Genomic DNA, 21,533 nt, shown 5'->3' with positions numbered 1-21,533 from the left:
TGTAGCAAGCATGCGCAAATGATTAACATTTCAAACACGTGTCCTGATTGGGAGTTATGGATGAAACCCGTAGAAATAACTATTTTTTTAATGGTTGTCAGTTTAGAGAAATGCCAAAACAACATGTTTACTGTAATATTGAATATATATAATGACTCCTTCGAGATTGTTTCACTACTGTAAGAGGACAGCAGAGGGTACTATTGAGCAACTGAGACTTGTTCCTGTTTTGTAGATGATCATAACAAGGAGCCAGTCATATTATCAACAAAGCATCACACCTTTATTATCATAGCGCTTATCTCAAATAAACCATTGGTATAAAAAATGTAAAAATCACAATTAGAAAACACAGTTACCAGAAATGATTAAATACAAATGTACTTTCAAATGCTGCCATGTTTAGCTTGTACAAATCATGTATTAAATACAGACAATGCAGTTCTTGCAACATAACAAATTTAGACACCATTCATGAAGCAAAAATAAATAAATCCATGTGTCGGTTTAAAGCTGGAATTCATGCATTTCATTGTACATTACATTTCATATCCATACTCTATCAGGCTCAAATTTACAAAGATGAGTTAACCAGTAAGGCCAAACTGCATCACCTCTCAAATGCACATGTTGACAGAATAGATTACATTGCATGTAATCTGTCTGTATGTTATCAGACGCCAAATCTGAGTGGATTTCAGAAGACGTTTCTTGGTGGATTATCTTGTGAAGGAACACCAGTGTAGAACCTTGGGAACGTAGAGAACACTCTATTCTGTTCAGGCACATTGACAGACGGCTCCTCACTTGACCCTATGACAGAAAGGTGGTTAGTTTAACATTTCTGATTATGCTATATGTGACAAATATCATATCCCCCACAGCTAGATAACATCCCAATGAGCTCATTGGCCAGACACTTCAGTAAATTCAGAAGTCAAGTACATGACTGCAAAGAGACATTCATTAATTGATGCCATTAGTACCTTGATCAGTGCCCCAGTTGTTTTGAGATGGAGGGATGTCTTCCTTCTCATCAGGACCCAAGTCCTCAATCAGCACCTGGTCCAGGGTGTCACTACCCTGGTCACTGCCTTCTGTGTACAGGGTCTCCAACAGGGATGGTGCAGGGACAGTAACAGGGTTATACATTGGAGAAGGGGCAACAACAGCCACAGGAGCAGGGGCAAGGATAGGGATAGGGTCTGAGACGGGGGGAACATACGCCGGTAGTGATTCTGGCGGGCCAGGGTCCACCGGAAGGAATGGGGATAGCGAGATCAAGGTCGGGGCAGTGGTGACTTCTACTGGTTTGGACACCACCTTTACAATGACAGCCTCCTGTTCTGGCTCTTCCTGGGAAGCCGGGAGCTCCGGTGTTGGATCAGTCTTCCTCGGCCTTCCTCGTCTTCCCGAGCTACTCTTCTCCTCTCTTCCCCTCGCTCTCTTCCTCCTGCTCTCTACCCTGAAGTCACACAAATGGAAATGTAATCGTGGGTCGTCATTATACACTTCCTCGCAACTGGAATGTTTACACTTTGCAGCTGATTACGTTGATAAGCTTGGCGATATTCATTCATTCATTGTTGATAGTGCAAAGTCCTTGATCTAAATGTGTGGTGCCAATAGTTGGAAACGCCTAAGCAACCTTTGGTTTCCTCTTGCTTCATATTGGACAATGTGGGCTGGAAGACTGATAGACAGCCAAATACGATCATTATCAAATATACTGTTTCATGTACACAACTTTATTTATGCATGTACACATCTTTTACTATTTTCTGCTCTTACATTCTTTAAACATACAAAAACATAAAGTCATGTTAAGTGGCTTTTCAGCCAAACTTATTTTAGCACGTAAGCACTAGAGTAAGCCAATAAGGACAAAGGGCTTGGCAGCTGTATTGAAGCCCACATAGTCCACTCAAGTTTCTAGTTAAACACATTTGTCGGCTGAAGCAGAAAACCGTCATTAGTGGTTGAAATCTAGGCCTCTTCCTAACTCTAACATGTTTGTTAGAGGATGAGTGTGCATTACTAGTTCTGCACCTCTTCTTAATGTCTACATTTACCCATAAACCCACTGGTTAATCGCCTTCTCCTCGGCCTCTGCCTTTCTTTTCTTGAGAAGGTCTCTGTCTCTTAGTCGCCGCTGGATCCCACCTGTAACACCGACCAACATACACCAGTCAGCCAGTCAGTCAGTCAGCTGTCAACGACAGACAGGACACTTCACTCTCATTCCGCATTTGAATTCTATTACATCAATAGTCAGAGTGTAAGACACATTTAGTAAATATAGTAATACACTGACAGAAATTGGGTTACTTAGGCACTTTGTTTCATTATGATTTTTTTCAATGTCCTCTCTGTACTTGATCAATTACTGGTTTATGCTGTTGTAACCAAACTCTCTCCATATTTGAATGCTCCAGTAGTTTATGCTGTAGGAACAAAACTCCCTCCATATTTGAGTGCTCCAGTAGTTTATGCTGTAGTAACAAAACTCTCTCCATATGTGAATGCTCCAGTAGTTTATGCTGTAGTAACAAAACTCTCTCCATATTTGAGTGCTCCAGTAGTTTATGCTGTAGTAACAAAACTCTCTCCATATTTGAGTGCTCCAGTAGTTTATGCTGTAGTAACAAAACTCTCTCCATATTTGAATGCTCCAGTAGTTTATGCTGTAGTAACAAAATATTTGAGTGCTCCAGTAGTTTATGCTGTAGTAACAAAACTCTCTCCATATTTGAGTGCTCCAGTAGTTTATGCTGTAGTAACAAAACTCTCTCCATATTTGAGTGCTCCCATATTTGTAGTTTTATGCTGTAGTAACAAAACTCTCTCCATATTTGAATGCTCCAGTAGTTTATGCTGTAGTAACAAAACTCTCTCCATATTTGAGTGCTCCAGTAGTTTATGCTCAAAATTCTCAGTAGTTTTATGCTGTAGTAACAAAACTCTCTCCATATTTGAGTGCTCCAGTAGTTTATGCTGTAGTAACAAAACTCTCTCCATATTTGAATGCTCCAGTAGTTTATGCTGTAGTAACAAAACTCTCTCCATATTTGAGTGCTCCAGTAGTTTATGCTGTAGTAACAAAACTCTCTCCATATTTGAGTGCTCCAGTAGTTTATGCTGTAGTAACAAAACTCTCTCCATATTTGAATGCTCCAGTAGTTTATGCTGTAGTAACAAAACTCTCTCCATATTTGAGTGCTCCAGTAGTTTATGCCAGAATGCTCCAGTAGTTTATGCTGTAGTAACAAAACTCTCTCCATATTTGAGTGCTCCAGTAGTTTATGCTGTAGTAACAAAACTCTCTCCATATTTGAGTGCTCCAGTAGTTTATGCTGTAGTAACAAAACTCTCTCCATATTTGAGTGCTCCAGTAGTTTATGCTGTAGTAACAAAACTCTCTCCATATTTGAGTGCTCCAGTAGTTTATGCTGTAGTAACAAAACTCTCTCCATATTTGAGTGCTCCAGTAGTTTATGCTGTAGTAACAAAACTCTCCATATTTGAGTGCTCCAGTAGTTTATTTAACAAAACTCTCTCCATATTTGAGTGCTCCAGTAGTTTATGCTGTAGTAACAAAACTCTCTCCATATTTGAATGCTCCAGTAGTTTATGCTGTAGTAACAAAACTCTCTCCATATTTGAGTGCTCCAGTACAAAACTCTCTCCATATTTGAGTGCTCCAGTAGTTTATGCTGTAGTAACAAAACTCTCTCCATATTTGAGTGCTCCAGTAGTTTATGCTGTAGTAACAAAACTCTCTCCATATTTGAGTGCTCCATAGTTTATGCTGTAGTAACAAAACTCTCTCCATATTTGAGTGCTCCAGTAGTTTATGCTGTAGTAACAAAACTCTCTCCATATTTGAGTGCTCCAGTAGTTTATGCTGTAGTAACAAAACTCTCTCCATATTTGAATGCTCCAGTAGTTTATGCTGTAGTAACAAAACTCTCTCCATATTTGAGTGCTCCAGTTTTATGCTGTAGTAACAAAACTCTCTCCATATTTGAGTGCTCCAGTAGTTTATGCTGTAGTAACAAAACTCATATTTGAATGCTCCAGTAGTTTATGCTGTAGTAACAAAACTCTCTCCATATTTGAGTGCTCCAGTAGTTTATGCTGTAGTAACAAAACTCTCTCCATATTTGAGTGCTCCAGTAGTTTATGCTGTAGTAACAAAACTCTCTCCATATTTGAGTGCTCCAGTAGTTTATGCTGTAGTAACAAAACTCCCTCCATATTTGAATGCTCCAGTAGTTTATGCCGTAGGAACAAAACTCCCTCCATATTTGAGTGCTCCAGTAGTTTATGCCGTAGTAACAAAACTCTCTCCATATTTGAGTGCTCCAGTAGTTTATGCCGTAGTAAAAAAACTCTCTCCATATTTGAGTGCTCCAGTAGTTTATGCAAAAAAACTCTCTCCATATTTGAGTGCTCCAGTAGTTTATGCCGTAGTAACAAAACTCTCTCCATATTTGAGTGCTCCAGTAGTTTATGCCGTAGTAACAAAACTCTCTCCATATTTGAGTGCTCCAGTAGTTTATGCTGTAGTAACAAAACTCTCTCCATATTTGAGTGCTCCAGTAGTTTATGCTGTAGTAACAAAACTCTCTCCATATTTGAGTGCTCCAGTAGTTTATGCTGTAGTAACAAAACTCTCTCCATATTTGAGTGCTCCAGTAGTTTATGCTGTAGTAACAAAACTCTCTCCATATTTGAGTGCTCCAGTAGTTTATGCTGTAGTAACAAAACTCTCTCCATATTTGAGTGCTCCAGTAGTTTATGCTGTAGTAACATAACTCTCTCCATATTTGAGTGCTCCAGTAGTTTATGCTGTTGTATGATTTGTGTCAGAAATTGACTGCAAATCCAATGCAGCTATATAGCAGCAGTTGTATAAACCATCAGCATACCAAAGTATAGGATGATAGTACATATTATACCATGGCATTGTTGAATACTCCTTTCTGATTGGCTTGAAGGGCATTCTAGAGCATGCATTATTCCCTTATAACTCACTCTATATTTGCACGGTAGAATTCAATGTCTATTACATTGTTTGAGCTGCTTTTGACAGAAAAAGTTTAATTGAAAACAGTATTGTATAGGATGATTAGTATATGGTGTCTGGGACTACAAACATACAGTATGAGAGAAACAGACTCAAACAGAGAACATCTACAGTAAAATTGTCTTCCAAATACATGTTCCTATTGAGTTGCAATCATCTTAGTGGTACATCTGTTTGGACAGATCAACCATCAGTAAGTCCTTTGTGACCCAGTTTGCAGCAAAGTACATTGGCAGGAATATGCATGAATAGAGCCAATGTTAACAAATAAAAGGACAGTATGACATACTAATACTAGGACTAAGATTGTAACCTTTTCCAGAGAACAGTGGTACATCTGAGAAATAATTGGATATTTCACTATAAAACACAGAATAGAGACAATGTTCAGAGGTCATTTACCTTGGTTATCATTGGGATTTTTATATTCCAACTCTGGTTTCTCTTTATCGAACGTCCCCTCCATTTTGCCTCCTGTAGAAATTAATGTAACTTGTTGAGAGGGGCAAGCGAGCAGAGAGGAGTAAAAACGTTGATAAAAAATGATGTCTGATTGCAAGTCCCGCCCCACAAAAATCCTTATCTGGTTAACCATTACCATAGCCCTGGAAGAGTTCTTATGGCTCAGCTCTTATCGTATTTGTAAAGGTGGAGGAGTTGGCACAAAACGGGCATAAAAAAGCAGGCCATGTTGCTGTGTGTGTGTGTGAGAGAAAGAGAGAGAGACAGAGAGAGAGTTGTCATGGGGCTGCCTATACAGATGTGTGTGTCTGAGAATAGCAGCACAGTATAAATAAAAGGTGCGGAGTGTGTCACTGGTGCTCAGGAGAGAGAATGACCGAATTCAGGCAATTTCTCTCTTGGTGTTATGCAATATCCAGTCAGTGATATGAGAAGGAGCACAGTAGGGTTCAACAAGAGAAAATAAAGCCCAGAGGGACTGAGGCAGACAGTGTAGGTAGGCTAGCTAGCTGTGAGTCAACGCTTCTGGGATTGACTGTGTGCAGCTCGTTAGAAGGGTATAGCCATAGACATGCACACATTCCGGAAGGCTCCACACCGGCCCTACATACATACAGTGTTTGACTTGGACTGAAAAAGGTGCCGCCGGTACTCATTTTGGGTGACGGTACTGTTTATATTTAGGTGCAGGAGTTCCACAATACTTTTGAGCTAATATTCTTTAAGAGGAACAGGAGCTCCAGCAGTAGAACATTTGAGGTGCCGATACTCATCTCTGGGGAGCTCCTGCCCAAGTCAAACACTGAATACATAGTCTACATACTTTAGGCCATGTATTTTTCTCTTTCGAGAACTACAGTGCAGAGAAAATATATCCTATATACCAGATTCACTGGAACTACAGTATACATTCCTATAAGTTGGAAAGTAAACACAATGTCCTCCAATCCATTCACTGAATACTATTTAGTCTGACAAAAAGATAACTTTATGGCTGTTGTTTTTCTTTCTCACAAAGGAAGAACATAGCCAAAAAACCTTGAAATACCGGCATGTTTTGTTTTTGAATCAGGCGGCAAAAGTAGCACCCCTACCCTGCGACTCAGGGTCTTCTACAGTAGAGTGGAGGCATAACCATCTTATCTCATCGCAAGGGAGCTGCTCATTCTCTGGGTGTGTTCTCAATCTTCTCCCTGCACATTGAAGCCTCAGCCTGCTGTGTCTGAGCCAGTGAGCCTCTCTGGAAGCCGCTGCTTCACTAGAGCAAATAAGACTCAACTGCCTATCAGTCTTCAGTCAGGCACAGTGCTACTAAGAGGCCCTATACTTGATTACTGTACTTAGCCTAGTTTCTGGCTTTGGAATTTTGTGTCAAATAGAATTTTTCTCAAACAATAATTGTACATCAACTTAGTAGACAGCCAAGTACTTTGTTAGCCATTGAAAAAACTAAGTAAGCCATAGCCTAAACAGTTCATTCTGGGACACTAGCAATTTCCAATGCAAGGCCACAAAGAGTACTGCCCTACAAATAATCTATGGACTACCAGATATGTGACACCTCCTCTATTTTCATCTTCAGCTTTGGAGGGGAGTTTGACAATGACACTTATGCAGAACAATTTGCAAAGCAATAGTAGGTTACCAAAATAATAACTCAATGTGCAACAAATGAGGACACACACATATACACAAAACTACCTTGAAAAATGTGTGTTGAGGAAAATCAATTTGCAGAAGGATCCTGCTGTCAGAATCAAATCAACGAACACACCAACACTTCTGTGGATATTATACTGAGTCGGTTCACAATAATGTGCCCCCTTCTGTCTCTAAGGGGAAATCTGCACTTGCTACATCCATTTTCCATTTTTGGATGTAGAAATTAATGATATGTACCCATTGATTCTTGAAGATTATAATTTATAAATGCCTCATGAGCTTAGTTCAACTATCCTACCTCATCAGAACCCAAAATATAAGCTTTTTTTACTCCAATGTTTGTAAACAAAGTAGCCTCAAAACATGGTTAAAATTATAATTTTGATTTCATGGCTGGTCAGTCCTTGCATCCATACCTCTGTCTATGAATTGAGAATGGTTACATGACTCCCTCAGCCGTTTACTAAAACAGGGGCAGTGAAAAAACACAGTGTTTCCACTGCTGATTGCCCCTTTAAAGGCTTGCACATATTTCTAAGCAATCGATTAGATAAGCAGTCAGAAGAGAGAAGGCACCCACACACACCCATAATGCATGATAACCTCATGAGTTTGAGGAGGCTGTACAAAGACATTGCAGTGCCCTCTCCTGGTAAATACTTTCTATTACCGATTACCATGTTCAAAACATGGTTGAAATGTACAGCATAGTACAGTAGGTCCTGTAATGGTATTTATTTTAGAACATTGATTTTAAGATAGTTACATTCATATCCAACACACAAAACGTTCATGTTTTATATATTGTGATTTAAAAGCTGTAATTGCGATTTTACAAATGTTACCACCATATTAATTCAAATCCATACCAAAATAGAAACACATATCTCAAGCATAGTAATTGTATAGGTACCGTTAGTCTTGAATAGGACACACATTGGTGACCTGACTAGATCCTACGAAAGGCTTTTGTAGAGATGCACCTAGAGATGCAAGACTCTTTCATTGAAACAAATGTAAATAAATAAATAGGCTTGTTGATGAATATCAATTGTCACTAAGGTAATTTGTTGCTGGTTCATAATTGCCATAGGTGTAAGTGTTTCTTGTCCTGACAGAGAGAAGGTGATCTTTGGTGGTAGCGGGAGGCACACTGGTGTGTTCTGCTTCGGGGATCTTGCGTCTCTATGCAGGAAGCCTAAGGGAGAAGTACCCCATCACGGTGTGCATATACAATGCTCCCTTCACTGTAAACCAAATAAACGCACTCTACTTACCGGTTCTAATAAAAGGGCAAATGTTATGAGATTATCGGGCATCGTCATACTGCTTATGAAATAAGTGTACACACATTAAATAGGGTGTAATGTTTATTGAGCATATGTACATTAGGACAACAATGTCATGTGCTTAGGTTACGTTGAAATGTACTGATAAACAAAGAATGCTATGAAATTAATTTGCTGCTGCCTTGTCAACAGGTATTTTATTAATTTCAAAACAAGGCCTTTTAAATACAACAATTAGGTGGTTGCTTGGGTTTGACCTGTTACACAGATGTACCAGTGTGTATTATACACGTGTGAAATGGAAATGTACTTTTTGCATATCCCAAATCCTCATGAGACACCCTCGAAGTGTGGGGTCAAGGCTGGGAGGAGGGGAGCTCAAACATCTCTGCTGTAGATGTTTGAATTAAGTAAATAATAGTCCTGATTTCATTTGTTTTTTCTTTAGCAATTTTGCAATGATTTCTGATTATGTAATCAATTGATTTAATAAATATGTTTCAAATCATCTCCGAATTACAGAATGTTACAAACGGGTTATTTTCATAAAAATAATCAAATAAAGACTGACAAAAAACAGTTGTTTGAACTTAGAATTGTACATAATACATCACTTTTCCCCCCAGAAATAAATCGCACCTCAGTTGTTTCATGGCAGCGTCATGTTCTGTGACTGCAATGCCTGTTTAACGGCAGTGAGCGTTTCTGACCAGAGATGGCGCTATTGAGAATATATTTTGTTTTAGTCCCGTTTCCCTCCATGGTTTCTCCTCTCCGCGGGTAACTTGGCGTTTGGCTCAGTTCATTATACAGTCCCATATTCTTCCTCCATTAGGGCATCTCTCTGCCTTTGCACTGAATATAAATTACACCGACACCCAAGAGAAAAGTTCAACTTTCGTAGGGCGAGATGGACATGAAGAAGAGGATCCACTTGGAACTAAGAAACAGGACCCCATCTGATGTAAGTCGTGCCTTTTAAACCAAACCTTTAGTTTTCTGGCTAGCTTGCTACTTTTTTGCTTTCCAAGTGACCTGTGTAGCTAATGGTGACCACATGGGCTTAATGTTTCTCATTTATTAATAGAGCGGAAAAGACTTAACTGTAACAAGCTACATTACACTGTCCCCGTTGGGGCGTGAGGGGGAACAAGACAATATTCAATCGTTACTTTCGAAAGCCGATTATTTGTGCTTTCTGGCATTATTGCAGTGTTAACAGTTTCACAGTCACTGGGTAGATGTTGCACACACACGGTTCGAATGCAACAACGTTGTCTCAATTATTTGTTAACTTCTACATCTGTGTTGTAGGAGACGTGTTTTTCCACGATGCGTTAGACATTGACGGAATGGTTTATTTTATATAGACCTTGGTAGCCATGTTTGTTGCTAGCATAAATTCTAAAATGGGGCGCCCTTTATTACAATGCACTTATATCCACAACAATAATCCAAAATTAAGTTTATACCATACCCCTACTTTTGTGATATCATTCATGAGATCGCGGATGGCTTCTTTTCGACATTTTCCACAAATTGGGTAGGGACACATTAGATAGCTAGTTTGCTAGCTAGCAAGCAAACAACATTAGTCATTAACGTTTGTTCTCACGAGCCATCCACATCTTGTAGGCTAAAACTTACTATTACACCCCCCTTTCGATAGCTAACAATAAACGCGTTATAGTACTTTACTTGCTAAGAATCAACTGAAGTTGAGGAAATTAGCCAGCTACAATGTCGCCGATGATCTAACGTTACATGCCTACCCTCGCGTTCCGTCAAATGTTATTGTTTGATTTGAGATTCATAAACTAAATAATTTCCCGCAAATTAAAGCTGATTTGTTAACGTTGCTAATTCATAGCAGTCAGTGAATGTTTGGTTCCCGCCATATTATTCACCACAACTACCACGAAAGCAAACGAAATACTTATTGAAACTGGCTAACCTCCACGTTCAGATTCGGTATTTTGTATGTTAATCATTTAAAATATCAAATGCTTCGGCTACCGACAATCTCCGAATAACGTGTTGGTCGTCGGCTCGTGCAATAGCCTGCCTGAATGACACGAGACAGAGGAAACTGCGTTCGGTGCGTGTGTTGCTAAAACTCTACGTTGACGCTCTCTGGTTTTCATGCAAACATTGATAAAAGTATTCTACATTGAAAGTTCATTTTAAGGGATGATTTTACGTAATTACTGCATGTAAACAGTCATCCATCTCCGGAGAGTTTAGAGAACTCTGCATACTGTATCTCAGGAATCGCCATGTTGTCATTCTGCCGTCTTTGAAGCTCTGGAGAAAGGAGGCTCCATCTTTGTTTGACTAATTTCCGTTCTGAATATTTCCTTCGACGTTGTTTACGAAACGGTGATCTAATGTAACAAACTGTTATGTCGGTCGTTCGCTCGACGGCTAGGCGATCCATTTCCCCAATAAATTCGATTTGAAAATAAAAAAGTGTATCTTTACAGGGTATATTTGCAATCCTTTCCATTGCTGTAGGGGTAGGTAATGGCGGGCAGTCAGGCTTCTCTTGCAGGTCCTCAACTGCACGGCAGCGCTTAAAAGGGCAATGGCTAGCCTGTAGCGAGCTTGCTAACAAAAAGCATTGCATGTGTCATTAGTGACTGAACAGCGGGCAAGTGAAGGTAGAACTGTATTGTGCGGTTCTTCCTCGTGGCAGCTGGTTTAAAGAAACAACCGCGGTGCCTCGACATAAAACATCATGCAACCAAATACCTTTATTGATGGCTCCACTCGACAGCCTTATCAATGTTTCACTTTGCATCAATGTTTCACTTTTCCACTGTGCGAATCATGATATTTGACGTTCAGCGTTAACTTTCTTCAACCCTTTTATCGAGTTTTTGGTTGCGTAACGACTCCCTCACGTGAACTTTTTAAACAGTGAGATTTTGTTGTGAGGAATTGAAATGTTGCAAGTATTCATACATAAATCAGGAAAACGTCAGAATAACAACCACTCCTGTCATTGAGGTCCATATTTTGTATATTGACCTTTTTCAATCATAAAGTTTAGATTCGATTGTAGTTTGGTTGTTGTATTGATGCCGCAAGTTGTTGTTGCCAACATGTGACCATTCTTAACATATTTTCCCACATCATTTTGCATATATGCGTAAAATAAAGCTTTTTTAATATGTGTGCATTCTCAATTTTATAGTTTGTAGTGCATCTGTAAACAATGCATACATATGCTTTTCTTTGGATTACAATTTTACACATTTTTATAGGTACGAGAACTTGTCCTGGATAACTGCAGATCAAATGAAGGGAAAATCGAAGGTCTGACAGCAGAATTCGTCAATCTGGAATTCCTCAGTTTGATTAACGTTGGCTTAATCTCAGTCTCCAACCTTCCCAAACTTGGGAAACTCAAAAAGGTATTTTTTTTTTTTTACACAAGTTACTTACAGTATAAACATTTTTTGTTGACTCCTTAAAAAAGATACTGTAAGTTCTGCCTGGGGGGTATAGAAAGAGCCATTGTGTGCGTTCCTAATGGCAACCTATTCCCCATATAGTGCACTATTGAGGGCCCTTGTCTAAAGTAGTGCACTGTTGTGTAAGGAATAGGGTTCCGTTTAGGGCATAGTCATTGTTTTCTGAAAGACTATTACTTACTTGGGAGTTTTTTTGTTGTTGTGGACAGAAGTGACTGACATCTTCACATTATGTTGCAGTTGGAACTCAGCGACAACAGAATCTCTGGTGGCCTTGACGTGTTAGCAGAGAAACTCCCCAACCTCACACATCTAAATCTAAGCGGAAACAAACTGAAAGACATCAGCACGTTGGAACCTTTGGTAGGTACACAAACTCCTGGTAGAGCACAATACAGTGCGACACTGTCTCAGTCTATGCCTCAAATGACACTGTTCCTTGTATAGTTGGCAGGCAACTGTTTTAGACTCATTTCTGATTTGTTTCCCTATGTGGCTCTAGTCAAAATTAGTTTGCTAGCCTATATGGGCAAAGGTGTGCTCTAAAATCGAATTAGAGATTTATTCGGCCAGTGTTTTTTTTCACCCCCTAATTAACCTCCACCCATTTGATCCCACAGAAAAAGCTGGATGGCCTGAAGTCTCTCGACTTGTTCAACTGTGAGGTGACCAACCTGAACGACTACAGGGAGAGTGTGTTCAAGCTGCTCCCTCAGCTCACCTACCTGGACGGGTACGACGTGGAGGACCGAGAGGCATCCGACTCGGACGGAGAGGTCGACGGTGTGGACGATGATGATGATGAGGGTGGGCATCCATTTTTTTTGTGTTTTCAGGGAAAAATATGAGGAAGTGCAGATGTGAGTTGAATGGGGGTCTTCTGTAGCTCAGTTGGTAGATCATGACGCTTGCAACATCAGGATAGTAGGTTAGATTCCCGGGATCACCCATACATGTATGCTCCCGTGACTAAGTCGCTTTGAATAAAAGCATCTGCTAAATGGCATATATTACAATATATATTAGAATCCATAATAGTATATCGTGGGTGTTTTGTCGTGCAAGGGAATTTTATTGTGTATTTGTACTGTTTGTCGGCATGTGACTGTGTGATAACTGACAATGGATGTGATTAGATTTTTATTAGGATCTCTTTTAGTCCTCAGTTAGACGAATCTACCAAGAGTCCTTAAACATTCAAATACAATTTATAATATTATCACATTTTCCCATAACGCACTGTTGCAAACCGACATAATACACGGACATTGACCCGATAAATACTCTAAGTCTGAAAATAGAGATTGATTCCTTCATCTACCATAGTCCTGCACAACCTTCCAATTTATTATATCTACATGGTTCTAACGTATTGTTTGAATTTCTATATTGAAAGGTTTTTGGTTTGCTCAGATAAATTATTCAATTGCTCTGAATCAAACTGATGCATTCATTTTGTTTTTTAGAAGATGAGGAGGGAGAGGAGGAAGACTTGGATGAGGAGGATGATGATGATGAAGAGGGAGTAGAAGGAGAGGAGGAAGATGAGGTCAGCGGAGATGAGGAGGTAAACCCCTTTTTGGTTAGTTTGACTCAATAGTTTAAAAGATCAACAGGGGGCATATTGTTGATTCTGACCTGCTCTGTCCCTTCTCTCCAGGAGGAAGACCTTGGCATTGAAGGTGAAGTTGAAGATGAGGATGATGAGGACGACGACGAAGAGGGTATGTCATTGTCATACTTTTTGTCACGAGCTCATGTCTGAAACTCATGTTAAAAAGTTAAACTTTCGGATACTTTACTAAGTACAGTGTAATAACTCTTTCTCATTTCCCCTAGAAGTTGAGGCTGTCAAAGGCGAGAAGAGAAAGCGAGAACCCGATGATGAAGATGACGATGATGATGACGACGAGGACGACGATTAAGAGCAAAAAACAAGAGCCTGTCAAGTTACCAACCCCTTCCCTCTCCACCCTTACACCCTGCCTACGCCACGCCTCTCCTCTCTCCCCCCCAGCTTTTGAGTCCCCGTGTGGGGAAAGACTGTACCGGATGGGTGGTCCGAGTGGAGCTGCCTGCTCCCGATGGAACCGAGAGCCATTCCCAAGGTTCTCAAGCAGCGCACCACTCCGCATTCCACAATTTCACTGTCAACTCCCCCTTTATGTATACCTGTGTGAGGACTTTGGGACTGGTATCTAGTTTTGGGTCTGTGCTTTTAATATTTTGTTGGATGAACTCTGAATTTATATTTTATGTTGTTGGATTTATTATTTCTTCCCCCTCTTCTTTTGTCTTTGTTTTATTTTCCGTTCCTTATCCCGCCCCAATAAAATGATTGCTATAGCAGCTGTGTGATGAGCGAGCTATGATTTTGTGGCCGCCTGTTGCACAAATCAAGGTTGTAGCTACATTTTTACTTCCTGTATGACCAAACTACTTTGTAAATAAAATGTTACAATTTTGCGCTTTGTTCTCTTCCTGCCAGAATGAATCTGAGTTAAGTGCAAGTTGTCTGTCTCACCCCCTGCTGATTGCAATAGGTTGCCTCAGTGGGAACATTCTGTAACACTCATTTTTATATTACATAGAATATTAATTTCCTAAGGCCCCAGAATGGATACTTCAAAGTCAGTCTACAAGATGACATGTTGCACCTCATCATTTTAATATTTTGAATGGGAGGGAAGGAAAAAATAGGAAGCCGTGAAATCCACTTTAACCCCAGAGCTGCCATGTGTTCGCACTTCTCTTTGTATGTTTGACTTTGAGAGTTGCAAAAGAGGTTATTGGTTCAATTCTAATTTGTTTTGCTTTGAGTGCTCCTAGAGTTTTGAGGATTCTAGTGCCCATATGCCTGTTTTAGCATGTGCAGCACCACTGAGGACTTTCACCATTTTGAAGTAGTCAACTGGGCGGGACTTTCTATGGCTTAAGGAAAGCTCACATAATTCCATCCAGGTCACCAGGAGGAATCAGCCAATGAATTAGACTTGTGAGGAAACATTCCATAACTGAAGATGGTAGTAAATTGCCAACCTTAACATGGCTGTGCAGTTGAGTATGTGCCTTCAATCTATGAGGTTATGTGTTCAAACCCCCATTTCCTGTTTTCTAGTGTATATTTAAAGATGTCAAATTTAAGAAAATAAGTATAATGAATGTAAAGGAGTCTGGCTCTGGCATAGGGATCTCCCCCCTAAACAAGGGATTCTAAAGTTGAACCCAGCCCTGGCTCTGGAGCAGGGCTGCCTTAACACTGAGGACTGCCACAGAGCACATCAAGGCCACTGGGAGTGGCTGCTTAACATAAGATGGCCAGAAAGTGGTGATGTTGGCTGGTAGGGTGCCATAAATGATCGATTTCCCCCCTGTGGTGCCTGAACACTAACCAGCAGTGGATATGGGGATAAGTCCCTGGAAAAAAGTTGACACTTAGTTTTAATATGAAAAAAGCGCTCTTTTTAAGAACAAAGTCTACTTTTTTCAGGGATTTTCCACCGTGACCTCTGCTGTACTCAGGAGAGGAGACCCCAGGTATTCATAACCATTTTTTTAGCGTGAATGCCACCACATTGCCCTGCTTGTAAACTCAGCAAAAAAAGAAATGTCCCATTTTCATGACCCTGTCTTTCAAAGATAACTTGTAAAAATCCAAATAACTTCACATATCTTCATTGTAAAGGGTTTAAACACTGTTTCCCATGCTTGTTCAATGAACCATAGACAATTAATGTACATGCACCTGTGGAACGGACGTTAAGACACTAACAGCTTACAGTCAGTAGGCAATTAAGGTCACAGTTATGAAAACTTAGGACACTAAAGATAACTTTCTACTGACTCTGAAAAACACCAAAAGAAAGATGCCCAGGGTCCCTGCTCATCTGCGTGAACGTGCCTTAGGCATGCTGCAAGGAGGCATGAGGTCTGCAGATGTGGCCAGGGCAATAAATAGCAATGTCCGTACTGTGAGATGCCTAAGACAGCACTACAGGGGGACAGGATGGACAGCTGATCGTTCTCGCAGTGGCAGACCACGTGTAACAACACCTGCACAGGATCGGTACATCCGAACATTACACCTGTGGGACATGTACAGGATGGCAACAACAACTGCCCGAGTTACACCAGGAATGCACAATCCCTCCATCGGTGCTCAGACTGTCCGCAATAGGCTGAGAGAGGCTGGACTGAGTGCTTGTAGGCCTTGTTGTAAGGCATGTCCTCACCAGACATCACTGGCAACAACGTTGCCTATGGGCACAAACCCACCTTCGTTGGACCAGACAGGACTGGCAAAAAGTGCTCTTCACTGACGAGTCGCGGTTTTGTCTCACTAGGGGTGATGGTCGGATTCTCGTTTATCGTCGAAGGAATGAGCGTTACACCAAGGCCTGTACTCTGGAGCGGGGTCAATTTGGAGGTGGAGGGTCTGTCATGGTCTGGGGCGGTGTGTCACAGCATCATCGGACTGAGCTTGTTGTCATTGCAGGCAATCTTCCTCCCTCATGTGGTACCCTTCCTGCAGGCTCATCCTGACATGACCCTCCAGCATGACAATGCCACCAGCCATACTGCTCGTTCTGTGTGTGATTTCCTACGAGACAGGAATGTCAGTGTTCTGCCATGGCCAGCGAAGAGCCCGGATCTCAATCCCATTGAGCATGCCTGGGACCTGTTCGATTGGAGGGTGAGGGCTAGGGCCATTCCCCCCAGAAATGTCCGGGAACTTACAGGTGCTTTGGTGGAAGAGTGGGGTAACATCTCACAGCAAGAACTGGCTAATCTGGTGCCGTCCATGAGGAGGAGATGCACTGTAGTACTTAATGCAGCTGGTGGCCACACCAGATACTGACTGTTACTTTTGATTTTGACCCCCCCTTTGTTCAGGGACACATTATTCAATTTCTGTTAGTCACATGTCTGTGGAACTTGTTCAACTTCTATCTCAGTTGTTGAATCTTGTTGTATTCATACAAATATTTACACATGTTAAGTTTGCTGAAAATAAATGCAGTTGACAGTGAGAGGACATTTCTTTTTTTGCTGAGTTTATATGAATCTACAACCTTGTGCTCCAGGGGGACCAGCCTTTCCACAGGGTCAGATGCCCATTCACACTTCAAACTGTTCTCTGCATCCATTTGATATGAAGAAATGCTGAAATAGGGAAATAAGGAGAGGGTTTCTTATTCTGCATTGGCTGATTGCTCCCAACTTATAGGAAACCCTAGCCAGTTGGCTACTTTAAAATGGTGGACACCCTCAATGGCAATGTCCATGTTGAAAAGAGGTCATATCTGTAACCCAGAGGTAATCCCTGTTGCTGCCTTAGCCAATCAGAGGGATAGTAGGGGAAGTGAAGGGAACACTTCCCCTACTATGGTGGGGCAGAGACATTTGTATAGTGAGTACCATGTGTCAAAGTAGTTTAGGATGAGCTCAGATAGCGACACTAGATTACAGGAAATACTAGGGTTTCCTCTGAGTCTCGTGAAGAAACATCATCTGGCTAATTAGAAAAGTGATCCCTCTGTTTCTCAACACTGCACTGAATATGGACCGCTCTCGCCTGCATTGGGACTCCCGCTCCAGAAGCCACACACACAAACACGAAGCACAGGCCTGCAACGTAGTAAAAGTTATTACATTACAGAGCTCTGATAGTTAAGGGGTACCCGTTTTTTAAAGGTTGCTGCCGTTTTGACTGTTATTGAATGTGTATGTTTTTACATATATGGTGAATGACAGTGATATGGTTTTAATCTATTGGTTGACTTGGTGCCATACTGACTGGTTTATGTTTACCCGCAATTGAATATCTTATACGATTTATGAATATGTCTATTTGCTGAGAGAGGTGTTGCTTTTCCATACTTCATATCATTTCTGAAATGAGACATTTTGCTGTGTGCATTTTCTTTCCGTGTGTCTGATAACGGGTCAGGTTAAACTAAGGTTATTTGAATAGGGAATTTGTATTTGTATTTATTATGGATCCCCATTATCTGCTGCCAAGGCAGCATGAGAACACACCTGGGGCTGAGAATGAGAACACACCTGGGGTTATTTCATTTTAGTTAGACCCCAGACCACTATCAACCAGACTTCTCCCTGGTTAGGAAAATGGGTGTAACATATCCAAATGTAACACTACCCAGGAAAGGGCTGAAAATATCCCGTACTAATATATATAGCCTTAGAAATAAGGTTAATGAAATCAATAACATCAGATAACATTTATATTAGCCATTTCTTAGATAATCAATTTTATGATACAACAGTAGCAATGCAAGGATATAACATCTATAGAAGAGACAGGAATGCTTATGGGGGAGGTGTTGCTATATAAATTCAGAGCCATATCCCAGTAATGCTTAGAGAAGATCTTATGCCAAGTGTTATTGAAGTGTTGTGGTTGCAGGTTCACTTGGCACATCTAAAGCCTTTTCTTTTGGGGTTTTGCTTTAGGCCACCAAGTGCTAACAGCCAGTATCTAAATCATATGTGTGAAATGCTTGATAGTGTACAGTATGTGATGTAAACAGGTCTACTTTCTCAAGGACCTGAATATTGACTGGTTTCATCAAGCTGTCTGCTCAAGAGGAAGTTTCTCATTTTAACCAGTGCCTGTAATCTGGTTCAGGTTATTAATCAACCTACCAGGGTGTTTACAAACACTACAGAAACAAGATCATCCACATGTATTGATCACATTTGTACTAACACTGTAGAACTTTGTTGTAAAGCTGTATCCGTACCCATTGGATGCAGTGATCACAATATAGTAGCTGTATCCAGGAAAGGCAAAGTTCCAAAAACTGGCCTTAAAATAGTGTACACAGAATTTGCTGTGACTCTTATGTGGATGATGTTCAAAATATTTGTTGGTCTGGTGTGATTAATAAAGAGCATCCAGACGCTGCACTTGATGCATTTATGAAATTGCTTCTTCCAATTATTGATAAACATGCACCTGTTAAGAAACTGACTGTTAGAACTTGTTAAGGCTCCATAGATTGATGAGGAATTGAAAAACGTTATGGTTGAAAGATATGGGACAAAAGGAGTGGCTAATAAGTCTGGCTGCACATCTGACTGGCTGACTTACTGCAAATGGAGAAATTATGTGACTCAACTCAACAGGAAGAAACTGTATTATGAATCCAAGATTAATGACATAAAGAATGATGGAAAAAAAACTTTGGAATACTTCAAATAAAATTATGAGCAAAAATGATTATGTTGCCAATTATTTTAATGATTACTTTATTGGCAAAGTGGGCAAACGTAAGCAGGAAATGCCGACAAAGAACCGTGAGCCATCGTATTAATGCATTAAAAAAAGAATGAAAGAAAAGCATTGCAAGTTAGAATTTTGTAAAGTTAGTGTGGGAGAGGTGGAAATATTATTGTTATTGATCAATAATGACAAACCTTCTGGCATTGACAACTTAGACAGGAAGCTACTGAGGATGGTAGCTGACTCTATAGCCACTCCTATCTGTCATATCTTTAATCTGAGCCTAGAGGAAGGAAAGTCTTTGTCCTCAGGCCTGGAGGGAAGCCAAAGTCATTCCGCTACCCAAGAGTGGTAAAAGCGGCCTTTACTGGTTCTAACAGCAGACCAATCAGCTAGCTGCAAGCTCTTAGCAAACTGTTGGAAAATATTGTGTTACACCAAATGCCAAATACAATGCTATTTCTCTGTAAACAAATTAACAACAGACTTTGAGCATGCTTATAGAGAAGGGCATTCAACATGTACTCCACTGACACAAATGACTGATGATTGGTTGAAAGAAAGTGATCACAAGAAGATTGTGGGAGCTGTACTGTTAGATTTCAGTACAGCCTTTGATATTATTGACCATAACCTGTATTTTGAAAACGTATATTACCAGTCAAAAGTTTGGACACACCTACTCATTCAAGGGTTTTTCTTGATTTTTACTATTTTCTAACTTCTAGATTTTTTATTTTATTTGTATTATTATTGTGGGTTAACTGCCTGTTCAGGGGCAGAACGACAGATTTGTACCTTGTCAGCTCGGGGATTTGAACTTGCAACCTAATAATGAAGACATCGAAACTATGAAATAACACATATGGAATCATTTTGTAACCACCCCAAAATATTTTGATTTGTTTAAATTCTCTAGGGTAGGGGGCAGCATTCAGAATTTTGGATGAAAAGCATGCCCAAATTAAACGGCCTGCTACTTGGGCCCAGAAGATATGATATGCATATAACTGGTAGATTTGGATAGAAAACACTCTAAAGTTTCCAAAACTGTTAAAATAGTGTCTGTGAGTATAACAGAACTGATTTGGCAAGCGAAAACCTGAGACAAATCCATTCAGGAAGTATTTTTGGGGGATTTTGTAGTTTTCTATTCAATGCCATTACAGTATCCATTGACTTAGGATTCAATTTGCAGTTCCTATGCCTTCCACTAGAGGTCAACAGTCTTAAGAAATTGTTTCAGTATTCTATATATTGTATTCTTATAAATGAGGGAGTAAGACCAGTCTGAATGAGTGGACCCTGACGTGTCACAGAGCTTTTTCATGCGCAATCCCGAGAGAGTGCATTTCTTGTTTACCTTTTATATTGACAACGTTATTGTCCGGTTGAAATATAATAGATCATTTAGGCTAAAAACAACCTGAGGATTGAATATAAACATCGTTTGACATGTTTCTATGAACTTTATGGATACAATTTAGATTTTTTTGTCTGCCTGTTTTGACGGCGTTTGAGCCTGTGGATTACTGAAGAAAACGCGCAAACAAAACTGAGGTTTTTGGATATAAAGAGACTTTATCGAACAAAAGGAACATTTATTGAGTAAATGAATGTCTTCTGAGTGCAACCATATGAAGATCATCAAAGGTAAGGGATTAATTTTATCTCTATTTCTGAGTTTTGTAACACTTCTGCTTGGCTGGTTACTGTTTGTAATAATTTGTCAACTGGGCTATGTTCTCAAATTAATCATAAGGTATGCTTTTGCCATAAAGCATTTAAAAAAATCTGACACCATGGTTGGATTCATAAGAAGTTAATCTTTAAACCTATGTAAAATGTGTTTTATAATGAGTATTTCTGTATTTGAATTTGGCACTCTGAAATCTCACTGGATGTTGGCCAGATGGGACACTAGCGTCCCACATACCCTAGAGAGGTTTTAACACCTTTTTGGTTACTATATGATTACATTTGTGTTATTTCATAGTTTTGATGTCTTCACTAATGTTCCACAATGAAGAAAATAAAGAAAACCCCTGGAATGAGTAGGTGTGTCCAAACTTGGTACTGTATGTGTTATGGCTTTTTAACCTATGCCATATCGTGGATTCAGAGCTATCTAATTTAACTCAGAGGGTTTTCTTTAATGAAAACATCTCTAATGTCAAACATGTAAAGTGTGGTGTACTGCAGGACAGCTCTCTAGGCCCTCTACTCTTTCTATTTTTACCAATGACCTGCTACTGGCATTAAACAAAGCATATGTGTCCATGTATGCTGATGATTTAACCCTATGCACA

The 21,533-nt window shown here is 40.1% G+C and overlaps 2 protein-coding genes across 4 annotated transcripts; one reads left to right on the top strand and one right to left on the bottom strand.

Moving 5' to 3' along the window:
• Nucleotides 1-259: 259 nt before the first annotated feature.
• hemgn (hemogen) lies at nucleotides 260-5,646 on the bottom strand. 2 transcript variants are annotated; one of them, XM_064926550.1, is made up of 4 exons: nucleotides 5,492-5,646; nucleotides 2,073-2,163; nucleotides 987-1,465; nucleotides 260-813 (listed from the first exon to the last, which is right to left on the bottom strand). In XM_064926550.1, exons 1-4 carry the CDS (start codon nucleotides 5,553-5,555, stop codon nucleotides 698-700), a joined length of 750 nt encoding a protein of 249 aa, XP_064782622.1. In that variant the 5' UTR covers nucleotides 5,556-5,646; the 3' UTR covers nucleotides 260-697. The 2 variants fall into 2 exon arrangements, with proteins under 2 accessions (XP_064782622.1, XP_064782623.1); XM_064926551.1 differs by having other exon boundaries at nucleotides 2,085-2,163.
• A 3,589-nt stretch (nucleotides 5,647-9,235) lies between these two features.
• On the top strand, nucleotides 9,236-14,066 carry LOC135507036 (acidic leucine-rich nuclear phosphoprotein 32 family member B-like). Of its 2 annotated transcripts, none has more exons than XM_064926547.1 (7): nucleotides 9,236-9,466; nucleotides 11,769-11,918; nucleotides 12,219-12,341; nucleotides 12,599-12,785; nucleotides 13,445-13,545; nucleotides 13,639-13,702; nucleotides 13,818-14,066. In XM_064926547.1, exons 1-7 carry the CDS (start codon nucleotides 9,413-9,415, stop codon nucleotides 13,901-13,903), a joined length of 765 nt encoding a protein of 254 aa, XP_064782619.1. In that variant the 5' UTR covers nucleotides 9,236-9,412; the 3' UTR covers nucleotides 13,904-14,066. The 2 variants fall into 2 exon arrangements, with proteins under 2 accessions (XP_064782619.1, XP_064782620.1); XM_064926548.1 differs by having other exon boundaries at nucleotides 9,237-9,466; nucleotides 13,821-14,066.
• Nucleotides 14,067-21,533: the final 7,467 nt, after the last annotated feature.

The sequence above is a fragment of the Oncorhynchus masou genome, chromosome 20 (genome assembly GCF_036934945.1).
Source record: "Oncorhynchus masou masou isolate Uvic2021 chromosome 20, UVic_Omas_1.1, whole genome shotgun sequence".
In the NCBI taxonomy this organism is placed as follows: Eukaryota; Metazoa; Chordata; class Actinopteri; order Salmoniformes; family Salmonidae; genus Oncorhynchus; species Oncorhynchus masou.
This window is presented reverse-complemented; position numbering and strand designations above follow the sequence as displayed.

Bases quoted from the DNA above. Each gene is read 5' to 3' on its own strand.
- hemgn (XM_064926550.1), bottom strand. From the start codon at position 5,555: ATGGAGGGGACGTTCGATAAAGAGAAACCAGAGTTGGAATATAAAAAT. The intron at 1,466-2,072 runs GTAAATGTAGAC...GTGTGACTTCAG, and splicing joins ATTAACCAGTGGGTTTATGG to GGTAGAGAGCAGGAGGAAGA. The intron at 814-986 runs GTACTAATGGCA...TTTCTGTCATAG, and splicing joins CAACTGGGGCACTGATCAAG to GGTCAAGTGAGGAGCCGTCT.
- LOC135507036 (XM_064926547.1), top strand. From the start codon at position 9,413: ATGGACATGAAGAAGAGGATCCACTTGGAACTAAGAAACAGGACCCCA. The intron at 13,546-13,638 runs GTAAACCCCTTT...CCTTCTCTCCAG, and splicing joins AGGTCAGCGGAGATGAGGAG to GAGGAAGACCTTGGCATTGA. The intron at 13,703-13,817 runs GTATGTCATTGT...CATTTCCCCTAG, and splicing joins TGAGGACGACGACGAAGAGG to AAGTTGAGGCTGTCAAAGGC.